This window comes from Ictalurus punctatus, chromosome 8 (genome assembly GCF_001660625.3).
Source record: "Ictalurus punctatus breed USDA103 chromosome 8, Coco_2.0, whole genome shotgun sequence".
NCBI classification, from domain to species: Eukaryota; Metazoa; Chordata; class Actinopteri; order Siluriformes; family Ictaluridae; genus Ictalurus; species Ictalurus punctatus.
In genome coordinates this window covers 11,616,773-11,637,783 of record NC_030423.2, presented here as the reverse complement: position 1 = coordinate 11,637,783, position 21,011 = coordinate 11,616,773, and the positions used below count along the sequence as shown (strand labels likewise).

Here is a 21,011-nt window from a genome sequence, read left to right as displayed (position 1 = left end):
TTAAGAGAAATTGAAACAGGCTAAGCAAGCATCAAACTGGTGTATGTACTGCCAGGGATAAGTGTGTTTCTATAGGAAATTGTGACCACTCATGTGACGCTCTTCTAAGTACTCCATGAAGGACATTGAGGGCATTACAGGGGGCATAACTCTCCTCTGCTACTTTCAAATCAAGTGATGGGGAGAAAAATGCCTTCAAGTGGCTTGAAAAAAACTTGCGCTAGTACCTCCGGTAACCTCGCACATCTGGGTGATGGCTGATTCATCACTGGGCACACTGCCAAGCTGCTCGGTGTCGGGGACGGCTGCACCAGGCATGCGCAGCACCAGGGCAAAGAGACGCTGGTCCCAGCGGAACGGCTCCTTGGTTAGCTCACTCCCAGGTAGCGGGGAGTTCAGAGGCAGGTGAAGCTAAGGAGACATGGGAACAAGAGCACACAAGAGTTGATGAGATATGCTATAAACAGAAAAAAATCTTTAAAGTTATACCACAGTCCAGTCCCCTTGATGTACTATTATTAGACATTCCTAGATGACATAGATGAGCAAAAACCTCCATAATCATACAAACGCAGCTTAGATACAGAATCCAGAGAGTATAAACAATGGGTCATCACCTCATCTGGCACTCCAGAGCTGTGTGTTAGCTTGTTCCCGTCCGTTATGGTAATGATGACTGACGGCTCCAGGAAAAAGGGATTCCGGCCCTGAAGGGAAAGAAAAACACTCTTACAGCACTTGACTGCGATCAAAGAAATATGTGTGTAGGAGTATAAGATTATATATACAAACATTTCGAACACGATACAGACCAAAACACAAGGGTGGAAAACATGACGACATCATAACCAATTAGATCCGCTTAATGGGAAAACTGGTCTTAAAACAAGAACTTGACACCACAGCAATTTTTTAATTTTAAGTAAAAACACCATAGAAATAGCAGAAGATGTTTTTAGTAAACATCACAAGTGCATCCCAAATTCTAGTCTGTAGTCTATGTCGGTCACATCAAATATGGTTCCATCATTTTAATACATGTACACGCCAAGAGTTTTAAGTTTTAAGTTTAATTAGTGTATCCTTCCTGGTCTTCAAAAGCACACAATTCCCTGTGCCCATCTAAAATGTGACGAACGTGTTGCGACATGAAGGCGAAAGTACCTTCAAAGTTTGTTAAAGTTTAAGCGTAACATTACTGGATCTTCATTTGGGGTTTTGGTGATGTAGACTATCCCGTTTTGCATTATGATCGAATACATCACAGATCGAGAAGCAGCACATCTACACTGCAGCCTAGACTTTGGGACGTGCTATCGTCTACTCACTAGCCCGTGGAGTTATGAAAATAAGATTGTTCCTTAGTGGCAAGCACTGGAAAACGCAGCAGCCCTGAAGCTACAAAATTATTGACTTTTCTCTTCATAATATATTTATTGCAGTCTGACGGAACGCAGTAGTTTTTAGCAGCGGATGAAAGACGGTTACATCAGGACTACGCTGAGAATAGACAGAGTGTTGTGATTGAATTTTCTATCTATATCCTGTACTGTACTTTAGGGGTTAAGAGTTATTACACACTCACTCAGACACACAGTGAAATCAGTGGCTGAATGCCATATGGCTTACTACTTCGTATGTATGATATAGGCTGTACAAATTGGGCTGCACAATGAAATATATTTTAATCATGAACATAATTTTTTGGCTTCCACAATTAATTGTCTGTGACGGTGCGGTGAGCTTAGATAAAGTTAGCTGAGTGGCTAACATTAGTGCATTTAATCACAACTTGAGCACTTGTTGTATTGTCCCTTGCTAGTAGAACCCCTACTGAATGCTAAAAACCCTTAACTAGTCAAAGACCATTCAAAGACCCCTGTTGTAGGTTTCTGTTTAATTGGTTGTATATACTGTGATGGTGATCAACAAAATTGAGTAAACAAAATCAGTATTAATTAATACTTGATTAACGAGCAGTCTATGAGATTTAGATTTTTTTTTTAAAAGTGAAGTAAAACTATTTTGCTTCCGAATAATTGGATAAATAATAATGATTTCAATATTTACCAAAAATGTTTAAAAAATCATTATTATTTTTTGCCATCATCATACAGCCCTAAATATGAAACCACGGCTTCAACATCTTTCTTTTAATGGTGTCTGATTTTTTGGAAGCTCAGACCAGGCGTCATTTTGGCTCCACCACTTATTTTCCACTTCAGAGGATGAATGAGAGTGTCATTAATACCTGGCCATAGTTGTCGATGCCAGACACCAGTCTGTTGAGATTGAGCAGGTCGAAGGCAGTTCGGAGAGCATTACCAAGAGTGGTCAGTCCACATGCCTGCAGATTCTTTAGTTCACTCATAAAGGTGGCGTGGTTCTCTTTCCAGCCTGCCTATGGTGCAAACAAACACACACACAGAAAAAGGTTTCACAAAAGATGCAAAGCACTGCAAGAGCAAGAGAGAGACAGCATTAGGTCATGCTGCAGCGCTGTGAAGACACAAACACATGCAGCCTCGCACACAGTATCAGATGACATGTATTACAAAACGCGATCAAAGCCTACTCAGGACAGCACAGGCTGTCTGTGGATTGTCTCGCTGTTTCCTCCAGTGAGGTCAAGTGCCTTACTGTTACAGCATTAGGCTTAATCTACGAATGACCCGCAGGCTTACCGAGCAAAAGAGGGAATGCGGAAGTGACAGAAAGAAAATGGACAGGATCCATTGAGAGATAGGATAAGCTGTGTGTGGACATGATTTTATATCTTGGCAGGGACCAAATGTCCCCAAAAAGCATAGGAATACCTGACAGTTTTGTCCTTGTGGGGAACATGTAAATGAGTTTTTGTTTTTTTTTTTTAAAAAAAAACAACAACAACAACAACTAAAAAAGCCTTCCGTTTGCTTGCTGAGGTTAAGGTTAGGCTGAGGTTTAGGTGTAGCATAGAATGATTTAGCTGTAATAATAATTGTTAACGGATGGTCGATACAATGATAGTACGACAAAAGTTTTGTGTGTATGTGTGTGTGTGTAGGCAGCCACAAGTTCAGTGATACAATCCAGATATATAGCCCATGATCTGATTTGGATCAACTGGAGGCTACAGCCCGGAGATTGCTTAGGCTGGTACCGCTTGAAGTACCATGAAATGGTTTTGGACCTCAATTCCACATGGATATTCTCGCTGTGGTTGCTGGGACTACGGTTGCTACTATGGCCTTAGGACTGCAATTACCACATACAATTTTTCACTCAGGTCTCCTTTAGTGAACAGTGGACTAGTTCAACAAAACAGACTTCATATAAAAACCATAATGAACTTTCTTTTACTTTCACACTACCCGTCGTTATGCAGATGAGTATGGGTTCCCTTATGAGTCTGGTTCCTCTCAAGGTTTCTTCCTCATATCATCTTAGTGAGTTTTTCCTTGCCACCGTCGCCACCCGCTCGCTCAACAGGGATAAATTCACACGTCCAAATAAAATTGAATTAAATTGAATTTGCTTTCATCTCTTGAAAAATCATTTTACCGTTGCTGTGCAAATGTTTCTGTCTTCATAATAACACAGTGCATTAACATAGAGCTGTTTCATTCTGTGTGCACATGACATCACAGATTCACTTCCCAGGAAACAAATGTGCTTTATGGCCCGTAACCAAAATTCAATTATTCATTAGGAGGAAATCAGTGCATTAGATGTAAATGTGCATGTAGGGTGAATGAATCCCCACAAGAGTGACAGGTCAGATCCTGCAGTGCTTCACACTGAGACAGCTCACCCTGAACATACTGCTGGGTATGGGGATGGTTCCTATAAGAATCGAGCGCACACATATTTGACATATCAAGGTTTGAGGTCATTTCAGGGCTGGCGTACGTTTCGAAAAACCGACACACACAAAAGAGTGCAGGTGTCGTCAGTGGCACTCAATAATTCAGTTAGAGTACCTATTGTTACTGCCAATTCTATATTTCTTTCCATCTACTTTAACAATTCATCAACAGGTGGGACTGCAATCAGAGTCCTTTTCTTGCAAACAGAAACAGAGACCTGGAAAGAGTCTCCAACTGAATAAAACAAGGACTGCACACACCAGTCGCTGATAGAGACACACGTCTATGTCCTGCACCATGTTTGTTCATTAGATTCCTCTGTATTTTATGTCAAAAACACTATACTTCAGACTGTGTATATATCTGTGAGTGTCAAATCAAACTCAAATCTACTGAGATCAACAAGGGGGTAAACATCACCTGCACTTAGCTCATACACTAATCCATAATCGTTTTCTTTCACAGAGAGACACAAGTCGAGCAGAGCAGAGGCACAGTGCCATTAATACACAACCCAAAACATGACTATGTGTTCCTTATCCAAACGCAAGACAGGTGGCTAGTACAAATGAGCTGCACAGCATAAACTGACAGATAAGGACTTGTTCCCTGTTAAGCCGCGGTTATGAGAAAACCAGCACCCGTATAAATACAGCGCCTGTGATAGAACAGCAGGAATCGTCTTGGCAGAACCAGACGTGTGACAGCCTGGGGCAGACTCAGATAGCATGCAATAAAATAAAACAAAATTGCCTAAACTTTCATAGCACTTTCTAATGTCAGAATACTGTGATAAAATAGCATGTGTCGATCTGTATCTGTCTTTCAAATTAGCATTTTGTTTTCACTGATTCAAACGCTCATTAAACGCTCATAAATTTACTGTCGTTGCCAAGAAGACCTCATATAAGATTGCCTCCAAATGTCACCAAACTAAGAAACCGTCGTGGAGACTTTTCCTTATGCTTAGCCTTTATCTTATGATCTCAGCTTAGAAAATATTGCCTAGTTAAATGAAACAGGGTAGTGATTGCATTTGACGTGACCGTGGTAACAACACAGCTAACGCTTTAGGCTACTTAAATATTTTCAGCGCATTATGGCTGTAGGAAGTTTTAGTTCAAAGAACAGTCAGTAGGTCATGTTTTCTGGGTGTTCTGAACATTTGTATATATATATATATATATATATATATATATATATATATATATATATATATATATATATATATATATCCTTCGTTTATAAAGATTCCTACAATGCTCCTGCAAATTGTTTGTTACAGGTTCGTTAATAGTAACTTGTCCATAACTTCCGGGTTTTTTTGTCTTCCTGGAAACTTGTAAGGAATGTTTTAGCAAGCCACTATTACAGCAAATGTTTCAAACATTACAGGAACATTATTTTTGAAACGTTACAGCCCAAACCTTCTTGAATACTACTGAATACTTTTTGAATGTTATAATACTGTGTGCTACTGGATGTTCTCTGTTAGCTGGGAGTGTAGTGTGTGTGTGTTAGATACCGGAGCATATTGTACAAGAAAGTGCTACTGGGAGATACTCTCCCTGTGGGTCTGCTTTGTTCCAAGATCAGGTTGCCATTTTTTTTTTTTTTTAGTCAACTCATAAGCAGAGTTCAGCCTCTTGATCTGTACCAAAAAAAATGTTGATGATCTGCAGGTGCTCGTCATGTGTGAAGAGATGACGGTGATATGTAGGCTAAAACTGTAACTGTGACGCTGTGATGTAATGACAGCTGGTTAAACCATAGAAAAAGCTCCTCTGTATCTGGGGCAATAGAACAAGGTCCTGACCCATAAATATGACAGGCATTTTCCCAGCATTCCATGTCCCTCTTCATGCTTGGATTGAAAGCGCTTAAGAAACAGGATGAGGTGTGCTGACCAAACCACATAAAACCTACAGTGGACAGAACCTCAGAATGAGGAAAAAGTTAAGAGTATAAGTGGTAGCAATAACTCCTAAAATTCCAAATTCCAAAACTCCAAATTCTCCTCTAGTAGCCTGATTCACAGCAAGATAAGACAGAAAAGCCTCATATTTTTAGAAGTCTCCCATAAATACAGTCATCGTTTGAAACATTTCCATTTCCAGTGAAAGCCTGTGAGGTCTGCCCATCTACTTCAGCTTAAAAAAAGAACCCAATCATCATCTGCAAAGCTCATTCCTCATGCAAGCATTTGTCCATCTCATTGCACAAAACAGTAGTTACATTTGCATAACTCTGTAGATTTCTTTTCCATGCAATAATACAGAAATAAAGCCCAAAATATATCATTTGAAAGCAGCACCACCATGATCCCCAACGTACAGCTGAGGGAAGGAGTTTTTTTTAAATGTATGAGAATACAACTTCAGAAAAAGGGCAGGACTAAGAATAAGGATCTGCCTGTCCGAGAATGAGACAAGTGAAGCACACTGCCCAGAAAAGAGAGCTTTGTCAGAGCCGGAAGCTCAATGCAACTCTTCACTGACTAGCTGCTGAAAATCTCATGAATAATTGACAGGAAATTAAAAGGCTACTCTCTCAGACACTGTAGCCAGATTCTATCTTGCTCTGTTGTCTTTTACAAAGTGTATTGTTGTTGTTGAAAACTGGGTTAGCGTGGTGACTAATTCAGAGATGGTAAAGCTTGGTTGAGAAGAGTGCTTTTAAACAGGTGGGCGGGAAAAGCTGGCCATGAATAGCAAACACACACATACACACACACAGATCACAGCTTAGTGAGCTGTTGCATCTTATAATGCTTAATAGCAATCTGAACAGATGTCTTGGAGGACTACAAACAATGAACAAAAAAAAGAATCAACAAATTTCCGTTGTCCAACTCACAATGAACAATACAGGATGTGTATATAATATGTATGGAAATAAGTCTGCTGTAACAGAGGCCTATTTTAACTACGAGAGTACCGTACTTTATGAGGTTGTGAGGCACTGAAAAAAAAAAGTAGTTTCAAGACTTTCTAGGATAAGCCTGGAAAGGAGTGTGGGTTTAGAAAAGCCCCCAAGAGAGTGCCTGGCCACCTGCCAGAGAGAAAACACTAATGAACTGCCTGGGAATGAAGCCATTCTCATTGTCAATGTCAACCAGCTAATGAAGGACACAACTGTACATGCAGCAGCAAGTCACATCCACAGATCCTGAAATCCACATCAGGACAAAAGCAGAGCGTTTAGTTCTATTGTGCAAATAAAAACGCGCTTCGATACAGTCCACCACAAACTGTGCTGCAGAAATGTGTTGCACTATAATAAATGTTTACACTGATTCTCTGCACAGAATGTAAGGATCTCCTGGTATCCTTAAGGATATGAAGGATATTCTTCAGAAGTATTTATCATGTGCTTCTTAACCACTTAAACCCTCAGCTTATTGTGCATTGTTGTTCATTATTCGTGGGAAAGCATATTACTGAGTTACTAAATATGAATTATTTAGTAACTACAGTGAAACTAATAGAAATGGTATGCATTCACGATGTAACTGAAATGCAACGCAAGTCTTGGCCTGCTGACAGATTGTGGGAAGTTATGATGTTAAATGTGTGAGATAAAAGAAGTGAAATGGAACCAGAAAAACAAACTCCTCTTGCTGCACTCTTAGGAAAATGGTGCCAAATAGTTTCTCGCAGGTTGTAAATGTTTATGATTGAGGAGGTACTCTCAAGTGTACATATGTACCTACAGTAACCTTGGAAAGTGAATGTATTTGACGTATTTATGTTACATAATTCAACCACTATTTATGCTTTTGAGCTGCAATTACAAAAGGGTGCAAAACGCCTGAGCTTATATGTTACTAAGGAATGATCCATATATATTTATTTAATTTAAAAAATTATTTTTAAAGGTGTGTTTGATCACTTGGGTTTGCCTTTGCACGTGTTATTTATGCGAATTAGTTCTTTCTGTTCATCAAAGCTATATTGGTTTATTAAAGCAACATATTTTATTTACAGCAGCCAATTCTAAAGTTCAGTGGGCTTTGTGAAAACTGAGACGTTCAGTCTGAAAATTGGAAGGGAAAAAGGGAAGCCAGACCAAAATCATGTAACGTCAGTATCACCTTGTGTAGGTTACATACTGCGATGTGAACTCTCCATCTCTGTCAGGATGCTTGTTTAAGAAATGCAAATCATGTAACTTTAGTAGAAGGCAATTTGTTATGTGGTTTCATGGGATTTGACATTGGGAAACAGTCTCAAAATGGGAGGGTGATTCATGTACTCAAATGGAGAGAAGTAAGTGAATGGAGAAGGCAGAAAACTGATGTTTGTTATTATAAATATGCACTCGACTATAGCAACACTGTAGTCAATGAAAAATTAACCAGTGGGGGGGGGGGGGGGGGGGGGACAATACCCTGAGTGAAATGCACTCTCATTTTCTTATTGATGGCTTTTCACAAATCAAATCAGTTTTGATTTGTTTAGTCTTTATTGGCCAATAAGAAAGCGCAGAGGTCAGCCACAGCGCGCCGAGGGAGGCGGCCTCGACGGAGAAGGGCAGATCGCTTGTCCAATCCGGGGCGAGTTAGCCCACCGTCGCGTCACGCGATACGTCACGGTAGATAATAAATCTCTCCGCCTCCATCTAAGCGCCCGAGAGCTTCCCAACACAAAAGCAAAATGTCCGCCATGTTCAGAGGCTGCGCTGCTTCGCGTCTGCGGGTATTTTAACAAAAAATAGCCGTTTTCGTCACCGGGAAGCCGTCTGACCCGATGCTACGAACCAAAGGGACAGTAGAGTCTCACTGTCAGAAAAAAAAATCTACGATTTAACCACATACAAACAATTTAGCAGCATTTATTTACCTTTACTCCGTATGGCGGATCGTCAAATGTAACTAGCATGTACCTGTCGCCTCTACTAGCCGGGTCTCGGGCACGCAGCTGTTAAAGAAAACGAAACAATACACATTAATTTCGACTTGATCCTATCACAGGGATCCTTAACTGCCACAAGGTACAACAGTAAGCGGTAAAAGTCGGGGTAAAATTATTCTTTACCTTCATAAAGATCTCAACCGCGCCTTTAGCAATGTCCAGATACGTCGTACCCAAATATGTGCGCTGATTCATAGAAGCGGACGTGTCTATCAGGAAAAGTAAAATAGGCATTTTGAAATGTATAGATATATATCTAGATGTTTACTAAAATCCCTATGATCGGCATATGACCGGCCTGGGCATGCATATATGGTGTGTTATATTTTGTTATAATCAGACCCCCCCTCAAAAAGAGGGTCGCACTGCCACCCTTTGCCGCCGCCTGACTCTCTATCTGTCTTTTCTGAGCAGTGCTGGGGCTCGCGCTCACACAACTTCTCTTCCGAACAGACTGACACGCCCTCGCTCCGCCGCTCACGCCCCATTGGTTGAGCCAAGCCACAGTGGCCACGCCCCTGGATCATGAATATGCAATGAGGCCTTTGAGTGTTTCTCACCCGCCTCACACTTTTTCTTCCTTCTTGGTGTGAGGGTGGACCGCAGGCACGTCGGGCGCTTCACTTCAGTTCTAAACACGAGTATCATACGCCATTGGATCATACACTAGAACAGGCATGCGTATTGTATAAATGTGTGTGTGTGTATTTTATATATATATATATATATATATATATATATATATATATATATATATATATATATATATAATTCGTCGTCCTTTAATAGGACTTAATGTCTTGATGAGGAACTCATCAATGCGATTTTTATAATCATTGCGCCTATCCCTCAACCTTTACCTGCTCTTGTTTATCTCCATAGAAAACCGCCATGTTCACGTTTCAAGCTGCAGTGCAGGACTGCTTTGAGAGCTCAAAAGCATTGCTCATTAGGAGCTTCTCGTAAATTATGCTTCACAAATACTATGGACTCATGCATGTACATGCCCCTTGCAATAACGAACACTGCAGAAGTGGGGGAGGGGGGAGATCCTGCCCGGTTTTTACAACACATGAAACGATAACGAGATGTAATCATATAATCCCTACGACATACGTGTCTCACGTGGCCAGGAGGGTTTAAAACTGATAACCAGATCATTTTCAGCATTTAAGAAGTGTAAGAAGGGTGTGTTCTGGTAAAGGCTGCAAAGGACATTATTATGTTCATATCTCTTCGATGTGACTCCAGAAGGCTACTTAGAACACTGTCCATGAGAAGCGGAGATCCACGTCACATTTTTATAGCTTCTCTTTAGGACAGCTTCATGGAACAGTTAGCTAAGCTCCGCCCACAGTCGACCCAGCCATGATAACACATTTTGGGGGTTTTCTTGTTGAACTTTCTTAAACTCGAAACGTAACCGTATCGTGCACACAGTATTCATCGTCGGATTAATTGCTCCTAATAATATGCTCACAATATGGCGTGCTCCTTCAACTTATTGCTGTTATACATATTCATTATTTAAAAAATATATATTTGGTGAAGATGGCAGTCTTGTACAGAGTGCACTGCACAACTAACTAAATATTTGCAGTTACACTCTGCACACTTTCTTTCTTTCATTCAACATTTATTAATTATTCAGGTAGCTTATTTATGCAGGTAGGAGATGCACAGAAAAGACCTGCCTTTGTCCTGTAGGTGATAATAGCCTTGTTTTTCTTGTCGAGTCTTCTCATTTGTTTGGCAACCTGCAATTCCTTTTATGCTTATAGTATGTGTCTAGTCTTCCATCAAATTGAGAGCACAATGAATCCTGGCAATATATATTTATGAGCCATTTTAAAGTACTACATTGTCTTTGCTTCCAAGGTGGGAAGTTGAATCCCCAAGGGCACTGTGGCCACAGATAGTAAACAGTAGCCTAGTTTGCTACAATCTAGTATTTTACAAGACAAATGTCCAACCATTGTGCAGCATTTTTAAGCATATCCTAACAGTAAGGTGAAATCTAATTATATAGTTTTGAAATGATTTGTCTTGGAAAGAAAGTAACCTCATATTTCTTGTGAACTCTGTTTGCATCTCATGTTGGTTTATAGTACAATAGAGGGGAATTGCCCTTGAAGGAGGAAGCAGTAGACTATTGCATAAAGTGTTGTTGTTTTTTGTATTCGTCTCTAATCCAATGACAAACTTAGTCTATCTCTTTGTGTGTATATATTTCTGACTTCTCCTAGATCAGACGGATACTTTATAGGCAGGGTAGAAGGACAGCAAGTCCGCAGTTCTAGATCAGACGGATACTTTATAGGCAGGGAAGAAGGACAGCATGTCCACAGTTCTAGATCAGTCGGATACTTTATAGGCAGGGGAAGAAGGACAACATGTTCACAGTTCTAGATCAGACGGATACTTTATAGGCAGGGAAGAAGGACAGCATGTCCACAGTTCTAGATCAGACGGATACTTTATAGGCAGGGAAGAAGGACAGCATGTCCACAGTTCTAGATCAGACGGATACTTTATAGGCAGGGAAGAAGGACAGCATGTCCACAGTTCTAGATCAGACGGATACTTTATAGGCAGGGAAGAAGTACAGCATGTCCATAGTTATTGTATGTAGCGTCATTGCGTCATAGAACGAAACGAACGCCCTCCGGCATCCCAGAATTCAGTGCGCGAGCCGCAGCGCACCGACAAAGAAAAAAGGAAAACAAGGGTGGGATTTGCACAATACCTCGCATCAACAATAATAGTCGAGACAAAGGTAAATTCTTCCTGTTACTCAGTTAACACAGTGATGTGAATGTAACCATATAATAAAATGTTTTCTTACAACTACGTCCATTCGGGTTAATATGGAAATGCATCATTTAATCAAGCTAGCAGGTCCAGCTGATCAACAAGCTGTATGGCAGGAGAGATATATACACATATATACAAGATCATCTGGATTAACACGCCGTTATTTGGACTGATTTTATGCTATAATCTTCATATTAACAGATTCGCCATGATCATCCTAGTTAAAAATTGGTTATAACGTTAAAAAGAAATCACGAATATAGCCAACGTCATAGTTTCTACATCACACAGGCTGCTGTAGCTGCGTTAGCTATTTGTAAGGATATAGCTCATGTTCACCAAATACTAGCTGGTTAGTACAGTTTTGACAACACGACAGTCTGTCAACAAACATGTTAGACCACGATTGTTGGTGTGATACCAGTGCTATCTCGCAACAGCGTCCTGATCTGCTAGCATGTAGTTTCTGGTGTGTTGTTAGCTCTCGCTAGCTCCTCGCGCAGGAGGTTGAACAACATTCATGTTTATTAATGTATCGCTAACATGTCGTTTACTCTAAAGGCATTCGCCATCCGTTTGAGTACTTTGACAAGAAAAAAAATGTTTATTTGCACCTGAATCTACCATCTGGTTCACGCACGTTACTGAGTTCTTGAAGTAAATGTAGAAAGTATCGCGGAATACCGCACGCGTCAGATATGCGTGTAAACACGATCACGTGACTAGCCACGTGTAATTGCCATGGTTATGAGGACTTGCCAAACGCTTAAAACGTTAACAAATATTCTGAGATGTCTTAGAGGCTGTTTGGTTTACTTTTATTCAGTGTCTGGCAAAGAATATGTCAGGAATAAACAAAAACAAACATACACAACTGCTTGAGGTTTCATGATTTTTGTTTACCTTGTTTCTACACCCTGTACATGCACAGAACCTTCACTGACCAGGGATTATTTTGGACCATTCTCAGCACCACAATCATACAAGCATAGCTCCCTGTGTGTGTGTGTGTGTGTGTGTGTGTGGCACTAGTATGAGTATATTAGTCACAGCAGTGTTGCTCCGATTGTTCAGATGTCAGTGCCTTTCCTGAGAATAGTCTACTGACCATTGATGATTTGGAGAATGTAGGGAGCAGAAGCTTGCCAAGCTCACTTGTTGAGCTACTAGCTGGGTTGGTTTTGGATATAACGAGCCGAATGTGTACATCTCTAACTGGGACATACAAGGTAGGTGTATTTATTATAAACTACTGTGCTTTATTCACTTGTACCAGTGCCACACCCGCTACCTTGTCACTGCTGTGCTGAGAAAATCTGTGCCACCACTTGCGGTTGATATAGACGGTAGAGAAAGGCACACAAATAGTGATTGTACACCTACAAAGTACATATGCTAAGTGTACCTGTAAGACCATATTTACACTCTTGGGCAGATGGGATTTTAGAAAAAAAAAAAAAGTATTATAAAAATATATTATGACTAATATATACACCGCTCTGACCCGTCGAGGGATGGACTCCACAAGGTCTGCTGAAGGTGTGCTGTGGTATCTGGCACCAAGACGTTAGCAGCAGATCCTTTAAATCCTGTAAGTTGTTGTGAGGCCTCCATGGATCAGACTGTTTTTGTCCAGTACATCCCACAGATGCTCAGTAGAATTTGAGATCTGGGGAAATTATAGGCCAAGTCAACACCTTGAATACTCTGTCATGTTCCTCACACCATTCCTGAATGATTTTTGTAGTGTGACAGGGTGCATTATCCTGCTGAATGGAATGCCGTTGCCATGAAGGGATGTTCTTGGTCTGCAACCATCTTTAGGTGGTACATGTCAAAGTTTGCACTCCTTGTGCATCATTGAGCCTTGGGTGTCCATGACCCTGTCGCCAGTTCACCGGTTGTCCTTCCTTGGACCACTTTTGGTAGGTATTAACCACTGCATACCAGGAACACCCCCACAGCAACTGCCGTTTTGGAGATGCTCTGACCCAGACGTCTAGCCGTCACAATTTAGACTTTCTCAAAGTCGCTCAGATCATTATGGTTGTCCATGTTTCCTGCTTCTGGGAACTGACTGCTCACTTGCTGCCCAATATATCCCACCCCTTGACATGTGCTATTGTAAAGAGAAAATCAATGTTATTCACATCACCTGTCAGTGGTTTTAATGTTATGGCTAATCGGTATAAATCCTCAATTTTCTACACCCATAGATCTTTTTTTCTAAAAAGCATCATTCACTGAACTGTTAGAATGCTCATTGAGCCACAATACGTTTGGTACACTGACTCCTGTTTTGTTACTAGGAATTTAGAAAAAGAAAAAAAAAAAAGTATAAACTTTGCTTATATTTTGCTTTGTTTTTTAGGCTAATCATCATGCTGCAAAGGAACTGAGTGAGCAAGGCCAACTGATGTTTAAGGTAGCTTCTGCGCACTCTGAGTCAAAAAGAGAGTATAAGCTGAAGGGCTAGGTTCGCTCAGTCTGTGCCAATGCAGCAGCACAGCCGGCAGCCCGACCTAGTGGAAGGAAGACTTCCAGTGTTTGTGTTCCCCACCGAGCTGTTTTTTTATGCAGATGAGCAGGCCTCACACAAGCAGGTGCTTACCCTCTACAACCCATATGAGTTTGCACTCAAGTTCAAAGGTAAGATTAACACAAGTCTGCAAGCAATATATGACTTATATGATATAATATACAATATATGACACATATATGGCTTTCAGTGTAGTATAAATGGTGCACTCATGGAACTGTTTGTTTTACATTCTCAGTTCTGTGCACCGCACCAAACAAGTATGCAGTAGTGGATGCCACCGGTGCCGTGAAACCACAATGCTGTGTAGACATGTAAGCTACTTAATGAGTTTCTCAACTGTCACTTCCAGTTCACCACTTAACAAGGGATAAATTGTTGATCCAAGCCATCACTTTTAATTTTATAGTCCGAAAACTGGGTATACATATGTGTAGATTTTAAAGAAGGAAAAAAGTACACCTTTAGTATTAACATTATCTTAACGCAAAAAAAAAATGTGCGCAAAATGTTTGGGCATCTGCTTCGTGACAGTATCCAAAATCAGCTTTTGGTGATTTTGCATGTTCGTGAAGATCGTCTTTCTTAACACCGGGTTAAAATGAACTTATGCAAGTAGGAGAATGTAATTAGGAAAAAAAGAGTAATTAGAGAAGCTGTGATAGGTATACAATGTATGATATGATTATTATTAGTATTGATTTTGACAGTGGATTATTTTGGCATAAATAGAACATACAGTCATGGGGAAAAAGAAAGTACACCCTCCTTCAGTTCTATGTTTTTATTGATCAGGGCCTAAATAATAATTGTATGGTCCTCACCAACTTCTATAAACAGATAATCTCAGGTGACAAAAAAAAAAAACACAATAGATTTCAATATGTATACACATTTTTTTCCCAAAAAGTAAACCAATATTTAGAAACCAGGTTGGGGAAAAAATAAGATATAAAAATAAGATGAATATAAACTTCTTATTTCCACAGTCATTAAGAGAGAAATTAGCAGCCAGGTGTTATTAATGAAGATTAGTTAATCATTGAGAAGTGTGGGTATCTCTATAAAAGGAGAACTTTTGGCAGTCGTGTGTTCTGGAGCACTCGGGTGTGTGTCCACATCTTGCCAAAAAGAAAGGAGATCAGCCATGACCTCAGAGAAGCAACTGTTGCCGCTCATCAATCTGTGAAGGGTTATAAGGCCATCTCCAAATAATTTGAAATTGATCATTCTACAGTGAGAAGGACTGTTTACAAATAGAGCTTTCAAGACAGTTTTCAATCTTCCCAGGAGTGGGCATCCCAGCAAATTCAGTCCAAGGTCAGACTGTTTAATGCTCAGGGATGTAAAGAAAAACCCAAGAACTAAAACTGAACAAGTATGGCTTTCATGGAAGGGTGGCACTGGGAAATGCCCCTTCTCTCCAAAAAGAATATGGAGCACGACTTAGGTTTGCAACATTACGTCTGAACAAACCACAAAAGTTCTGGAACAATATTCTTTGGACTGATGAGCCCAAGGTGGAGATCAGGAACGCCATGTTTGACGAAAACCACATACCAACTGTGAAGCATGGTGATGTAGGGGTGATGATTTGGGCTTTTTTGCAGCCACATGTCCTGGGAAACTTGGGACCTGGGAGTCATTTAGTGCTGTAAAAATGACCTCGTTTTGTAGGCCAGCCCGGAAGTCAGCATCACCCCGGTTCCCTCGACAAAAAGCCAATAAGATTTTACCAGTGGCTTTTGGATTATTGCAGAAAATAAGCTCTGTGACCAGCAAACGTTTATGAATCATACACATTTTTGTTCATTAAGGTAATCTTCACAAATGAACACGTTATGAATTTTGAAGCCTGAATACACTCGCCAGAAATAAAAAGCTAAAGGTAGGCTATAAACGAACTACACCAGAGTCACATGGCTTTAACGTCACCACCACGAAGCTTTATAGCACTACAATTTGAAAAACCACTACAATTAGTATAAAATGATAAATCTACAAGTTGGAATAGTTTGCAAGAGCGTGAGTATAAACACAACGAGGCTGTACTGTAGTAGATGAGTTTCCTGTTCGGCGTGATGACGTTTAATGTCCCCGGCAGTCTCTGTAGTCCCATTTAGCCACTTGTTAGCAACAACCTTTTTCAAGACTTGTAAAAAAAAAAATCACGTGTGAGGTATTACTGATGTATTTTATGTCATAGAATAAAATGTGAAAGTATCTTGAGCTTGTGTTAACCACAGACCTTATTTCAGGCATTTAATCAAAAACCCATTCAAAAACCCCACTGACTTCGGGAAGATGGAACCGGAAGTGCTAAAATGCTAACTCGTTTCTGGGTTTTAGGACGCGTTCCCGCAGCACTCCATTGAAACAACGATGAACTCCTTTATACCTGAATATCCTTGAGAGAAGTGTGGGGTTGTCTGTCCAGCAGCTTAAGCTGGGCTGAAACTGTGTCATGCAACAGGACAATGATCCCAACACACCAGCAAACCGACATCTGAATGGCTAAAGAAGAAAAAAAATCACGGTGATGAAATGGCCAAGTCAAAGTCCAGACATAATCCCCTCTGAGATACTGTGGTGGCATCTGAAGAGAGCTGTTCATAAATGAATGCCCACAAACATTAATGAACTGAAGCAATGCTGTAAAGAATGTCTCCAAAAACAATGTGAGACGCTGAAACTCTGACAGAAAACGTTTACTTCAAAGGTGGTTGTACATGTTACTAAATTATAGGGTGTAATTCTTTTTCCCCAGCTACTTTCTGAATATTGGTTTACTTTTTGGAGAGAAAAAAAAGACAATATATTGAAATCCGTTATGTTTCCTTGTTGTCACCTGAGGTTATTTATTTGTTTTATAGAAGTTGGTAAGGACCATATTGTTATTTAGACCCTGATCAATTAAAAACCTAGAAGTGAAGGACTGTGTGCTTTCTTTTTCTCCCATGACCCCTTGATTTGTAAATCTTGTCACTTTGACCTCTTGTCGTTTCCTCCACCGCACAGAGTGATCCGGCACCGAGACGTGCGGGCCTGCCACTATGGCGTGATCGATAAGTTCCGGCTGCAGGTGTCTGAGCAGAGCCAGAGGAAAGCTCTGGGCCGGAAGGAAGTGATGGCCACACTGCTGCCCTCAGCAGCTCAGGAGCAGCCACAAAGCCGGCCGCAGGAGGAGGAGCGCAGGATGAAGGAGCAGCTCACTGATAGCTTGTTCTTTGAGCAGACCGCATTCCAGACAGGTAGTGATACTTTGTACAAGACCTGGGAAATCTCATGAGACTTGAATCGTGAATAAGCATGTGTGAGTCATGTGTACAGAGTGTGTTTGGTGGAGATTCAAATATATCCCCTTTTGATTTCCATTGCAGCAGGATATTAATGTGTTGCTTTAAGCTTAATACTTTAAGTTGAACTTAATTGTAACTCTTGGTTTAGATATTATGGAACACGGTCATGCATTTAATATATAGAGATATTTATTTTTTTTAATTTGAATTATATTCGGAAGGAATTAAATTTAGTATTCCGTAGGGATCCAATCAATATCAATAACAGTATCAGGTATCGGTCCAGTACCATGCCCATCAATTTGTACTACTAAAAAGTGGTCTGATGCCAACATCCGCTGCCACCCGATACCCTATGTGATGTAAGCCTAGTGTACGTTGTCGTACTAATGAGCAGACGGCACAAAATGACAGCAGTCTGAAAGTAGCCCATGATTAATGATGGTAATTAAAGCAAAACAGACTGCAAAACAACTGTGCTCAGCAAAAATATCAAGAGGAGGAACTACAGTATATTCTTACAATGCAAGCACCCTGATAAAACAGTGGTAGCTCAGAGGTTAAGACGGTGGACCGCTGATCAGAAGGCGGTCGTGAGTTCAAATCCCAGCACTACCAAGCTGCCACTGCTGGGCCCTTGAGCAAGGTCCTTAACTCTGTATGTATAACATGTAAGTCGCTCTGAATAAAGAGGTCTGCCAAATGCCATAAATGTAAATATAATATAAACATACAATTCAGCATGAGGAGTATATTACTAGCAGCACCTAGATGAGTGAAAATAACAGCCATTATTGGTTCTTGACAGCGAGGGATTCTGACCCAACGAACACAACTACAGTGCTGTGAAAAAGTATTTGATCTCTTCTGTTTTTGTGTATATCATGCCAAATAGTTTTAGATCATCAAATGAGATAGAACATAAAACAAAGGCAACCTGAATAAACGCAATACATTTTTAACCTGAGTAAACTGAGTAAACATAACTCAACCTGAGTAAATACCAGGCTTAGGGAGTAATGGAATACATGGAACAGTGTTACGTCATCAGGATACAAAATAATGGGTAACTGTAATCCGTTACAGTTACGTCAAAACACAAAGTAATCAGATTACAGGTACATTTAGTAAAAAATGGGAATACTATCAGGATTACTTTTTTTTTATTTTCATTTAAAACCAAATAAATTAATCTTTTGTCATAACACAATATAGACAGCTGCTTGATTATAGTTCTGGTTCTCTCTCACCAGTCGTGACTCACATGAGCAACCCCCTGGTGCATGCATAAATAAATTAATTTAATTTGGTAGAAATGAACACAAATTGTTCTCTGAAATGCTTTTGTTGAGGTGACCGACCGTCCTCTTTTTCCCCCAGACATGTCCACTTTTTCAGATCTTAAAAAAGCGTCCGGCCGAGATTTCTAAATTTGAGAAAATGTCCGGGATTCGACTTTAATTTCATTATGATGTGCTTATGGTCTAATACTGCATCATGTGTGTTCATGTTTGCATTGCTGTAACCCCCAGTCCAAAGACATGCATTGTAGGCTGATTTGTTGGCATTTCCAAATTGTCTGTAGTGTGTGTGATTGTGCCCTGGGTGCTGATGGGTTGGCACCTGGTCCAAGGTGTCCCCCGCTCCCTGGCACAGGCTTATCCCACACCACAGCCGTTTGTAGGATAAGCATTATGGAAAATGGATGTATTCTTAGTATTCAGTAGGTAGAACCTGCAGTTCCTTTTTATGTCACTAGGTAGCAGTAGAGAGCTAAGTTTATGACTAGTAATGCTGTGTAAACTGTGTTTTTGACAGAGAGTCGGGCAGCATCAGGGGGGCCCAGCCTGCTAACCGTCCTGTTGGGTCTTGTGTGTATGGCTGCCCTTATGCTCCCTACACTGGGAGAGCAGGAATCCACAGTGCCTGTCTACCTCCACTTAAGTGTTAATAAGAAACTAGTAGCTGCTTACGTGTTAGGTAAGTTTCACTGTGAACTTTTGCAAAGTACTGTATTATTTTTTTTGAACATGTGTAGTGATAGATTTTTTTTCTGTTACTGTTGTTCTTTGTATGCAGGTCTTCTTACAATGGTTATTCTCCGCACATGAAGTGCCAGTGTCTGATGACTTTGTACAGAGAGGAACGGAAGTAAAAGAGCAGAAATAGACATTTGCACAACCAGAAGAATCGTGAAAAAGGGTTGAGCCCATGAGATAGAAAAGCCACCCATTTAACAGGAACTAACTGCTTAAATGACATTATAAACATGTACGTCCAATGAAGATGCAAACATCACGGGGCAAGGGAGGGATGTACTCTAAGTGCACACCCAGAAACACTGACTGAGCTGGTGACTGAGCCATGCTGACTATCAGGGATGGTGGGAAAGGTTTGTGTGCATAACCAAGAGGAATATGTTCAATTAAACATGTTTTACTTCATATTCTGTGTGTCTGTACCATTTTGTTGCTGCCAAAAATGTGATGAACATGCATAACAGCTTTAAGGGTCCACTATGTCAGCCATGTTTGTGCCACCCCATGTTTTATTTTCATCCATGCAAAAAATTATTCATAGACGCTCATAAAGAATAAACCATATTAAAATAATTTAAAAAAAACAAAAACACCTTTGTATGTACTATCTTATAATAGTCAACAAATTCATTAGTATTAAATTATGTGTTTTTAGGGTCTGTGTCTCCCCTTCTGAATTTTGTTTTTACACCCCAGAAAAATATAAAATATGAATACTTATGATTTTCTGATGTTAGTAACCTAATGTAGTTACTTAAACTGCAGTCTACTCTTTACACACAAGCATGTCTCCAGTGACTACATGAGAGAAAGATATATAGGCCTAAGATTGACCTTTTCACCAGACAAGTGTGCTTATATTTATATATGTTGGTGGAGATAGAGAAATTTTAATTTAAAAAAAAAAAATTCATAGGGCAAGCAAAGTAACCAAATTCAGCATGGCTACTTAAGTACAACTCAGCTCACTTGGCAGTGAAAATTGTTACACCTTTGAGTAGAAAAGCAGAAAAGCACAATAGGCAGGAAGTGTGCTGCTTGCATGGGTTATTGTCTATAAAAAGTTATACTTTGACCATAAATAGTGATGCAGAAGTGAAAAGGAAAGCTCATGTCCATCCTGCTGATAGTGTTCTTTCACTGTTTTGCAAACGTACACATTTTCTGTGTGGTGCATAAAAGTTAAACGTGTTTTATTAACGTTAAATGGTTTTTAAACGGTTTGTAAGTGAGTTCTAGCGAATGTCTGTGCACCAAATGCTTGGGGGGGGGGGGGGTTGTAATTGTGAAATATCTGCCACTGTCTAATAACAGTGTGTATGCAACGGCCAGCTCATGTCTTTAAAAAAAAAAAAAAATTTGATTTAATCTTAGATTCTTTGTTGTGGAAGGTGAAGAGGTAAAAGCAACTAGAGAGAAATGATTCATTCTACAAGGAGATCGTTCAAATACACCAGTGTAGATGCATTAATACTGTAATGTGTACATCTTGAATTAGGACTGATTCTCTTACTACAGGAACATAAAAAGCATATGACCGACCCAGTGAGAAGCCAGAA

General features: G+C 40.1%; 2 protein-coding genes across 3 annotated transcripts in view; one reads left to right on the top strand and one right to left on the bottom strand.

The window, feature by feature from the left end:
- Positions 1–9,183, bottom strand: part of ints6l (integrator complex subunit 6 like) — a 28,988-nt gene extending 19,805 nt beyond the window's left edge. The window contains exons 1-5 of the mRNA XM_017474497.3: positions 8,885–9,183; positions 8,690–8,767; positions 2,252–2,401; positions 618–707; positions 228–411 (exon numbers count right to left, since the gene is read on the bottom strand). Coding sequence (XP_017329986.2) covers positions 228–411; positions 618–707; positions 2,252–2,401; positions 8,690–8,767; positions 8,885–8,995 — 613 coding nt within the window. The 5' untranslated portion in view covers positions 8,996–9,183. The remainder of the gene's footprint in view (positions 1–227; positions 412–617; positions 708–2,251; positions 2,402–8,689; positions 8,768–8,884) is intronic.
- A 2,206-nt stretch (positions 9,184–11,389) lies between these two features.
- On the top strand, positions 11,390–19,857 carry mospd1 (motile sperm domain containing 1). 2 transcript variants are annotated; one of them, XM_017474496.3, is made up of 6 exons: positions 11,390–11,537; positions 13,947–14,224; positions 14,353–14,428; positions 17,133–17,365; positions 19,232–19,393; positions 19,493–19,857. In XM_017474496.3, the coding sequence occupies exons 2-6, from the start codon at positions 14,071–14,073 to the stop codon at positions 19,522–19,524; spliced, it is 657 nt and encodes a 218-aa protein (XP_017329985.1). In that variant the 5' UTR covers positions 11,390–11,537; positions 13,947–14,070; the 3' UTR covers positions 19,525–19,857. The 2 variants fall into 2 exon arrangements, with proteins under 2 accessions (XP_017329985.1, XP_053537971.1); XM_053681996.1 differs by lacking the exon at positions 11,390–11,537 and adding an exon at positions 11,569–12,804.
- The last annotated feature ends 1,154 nt before the right edge of the window (positions 19,858–21,011 follow it).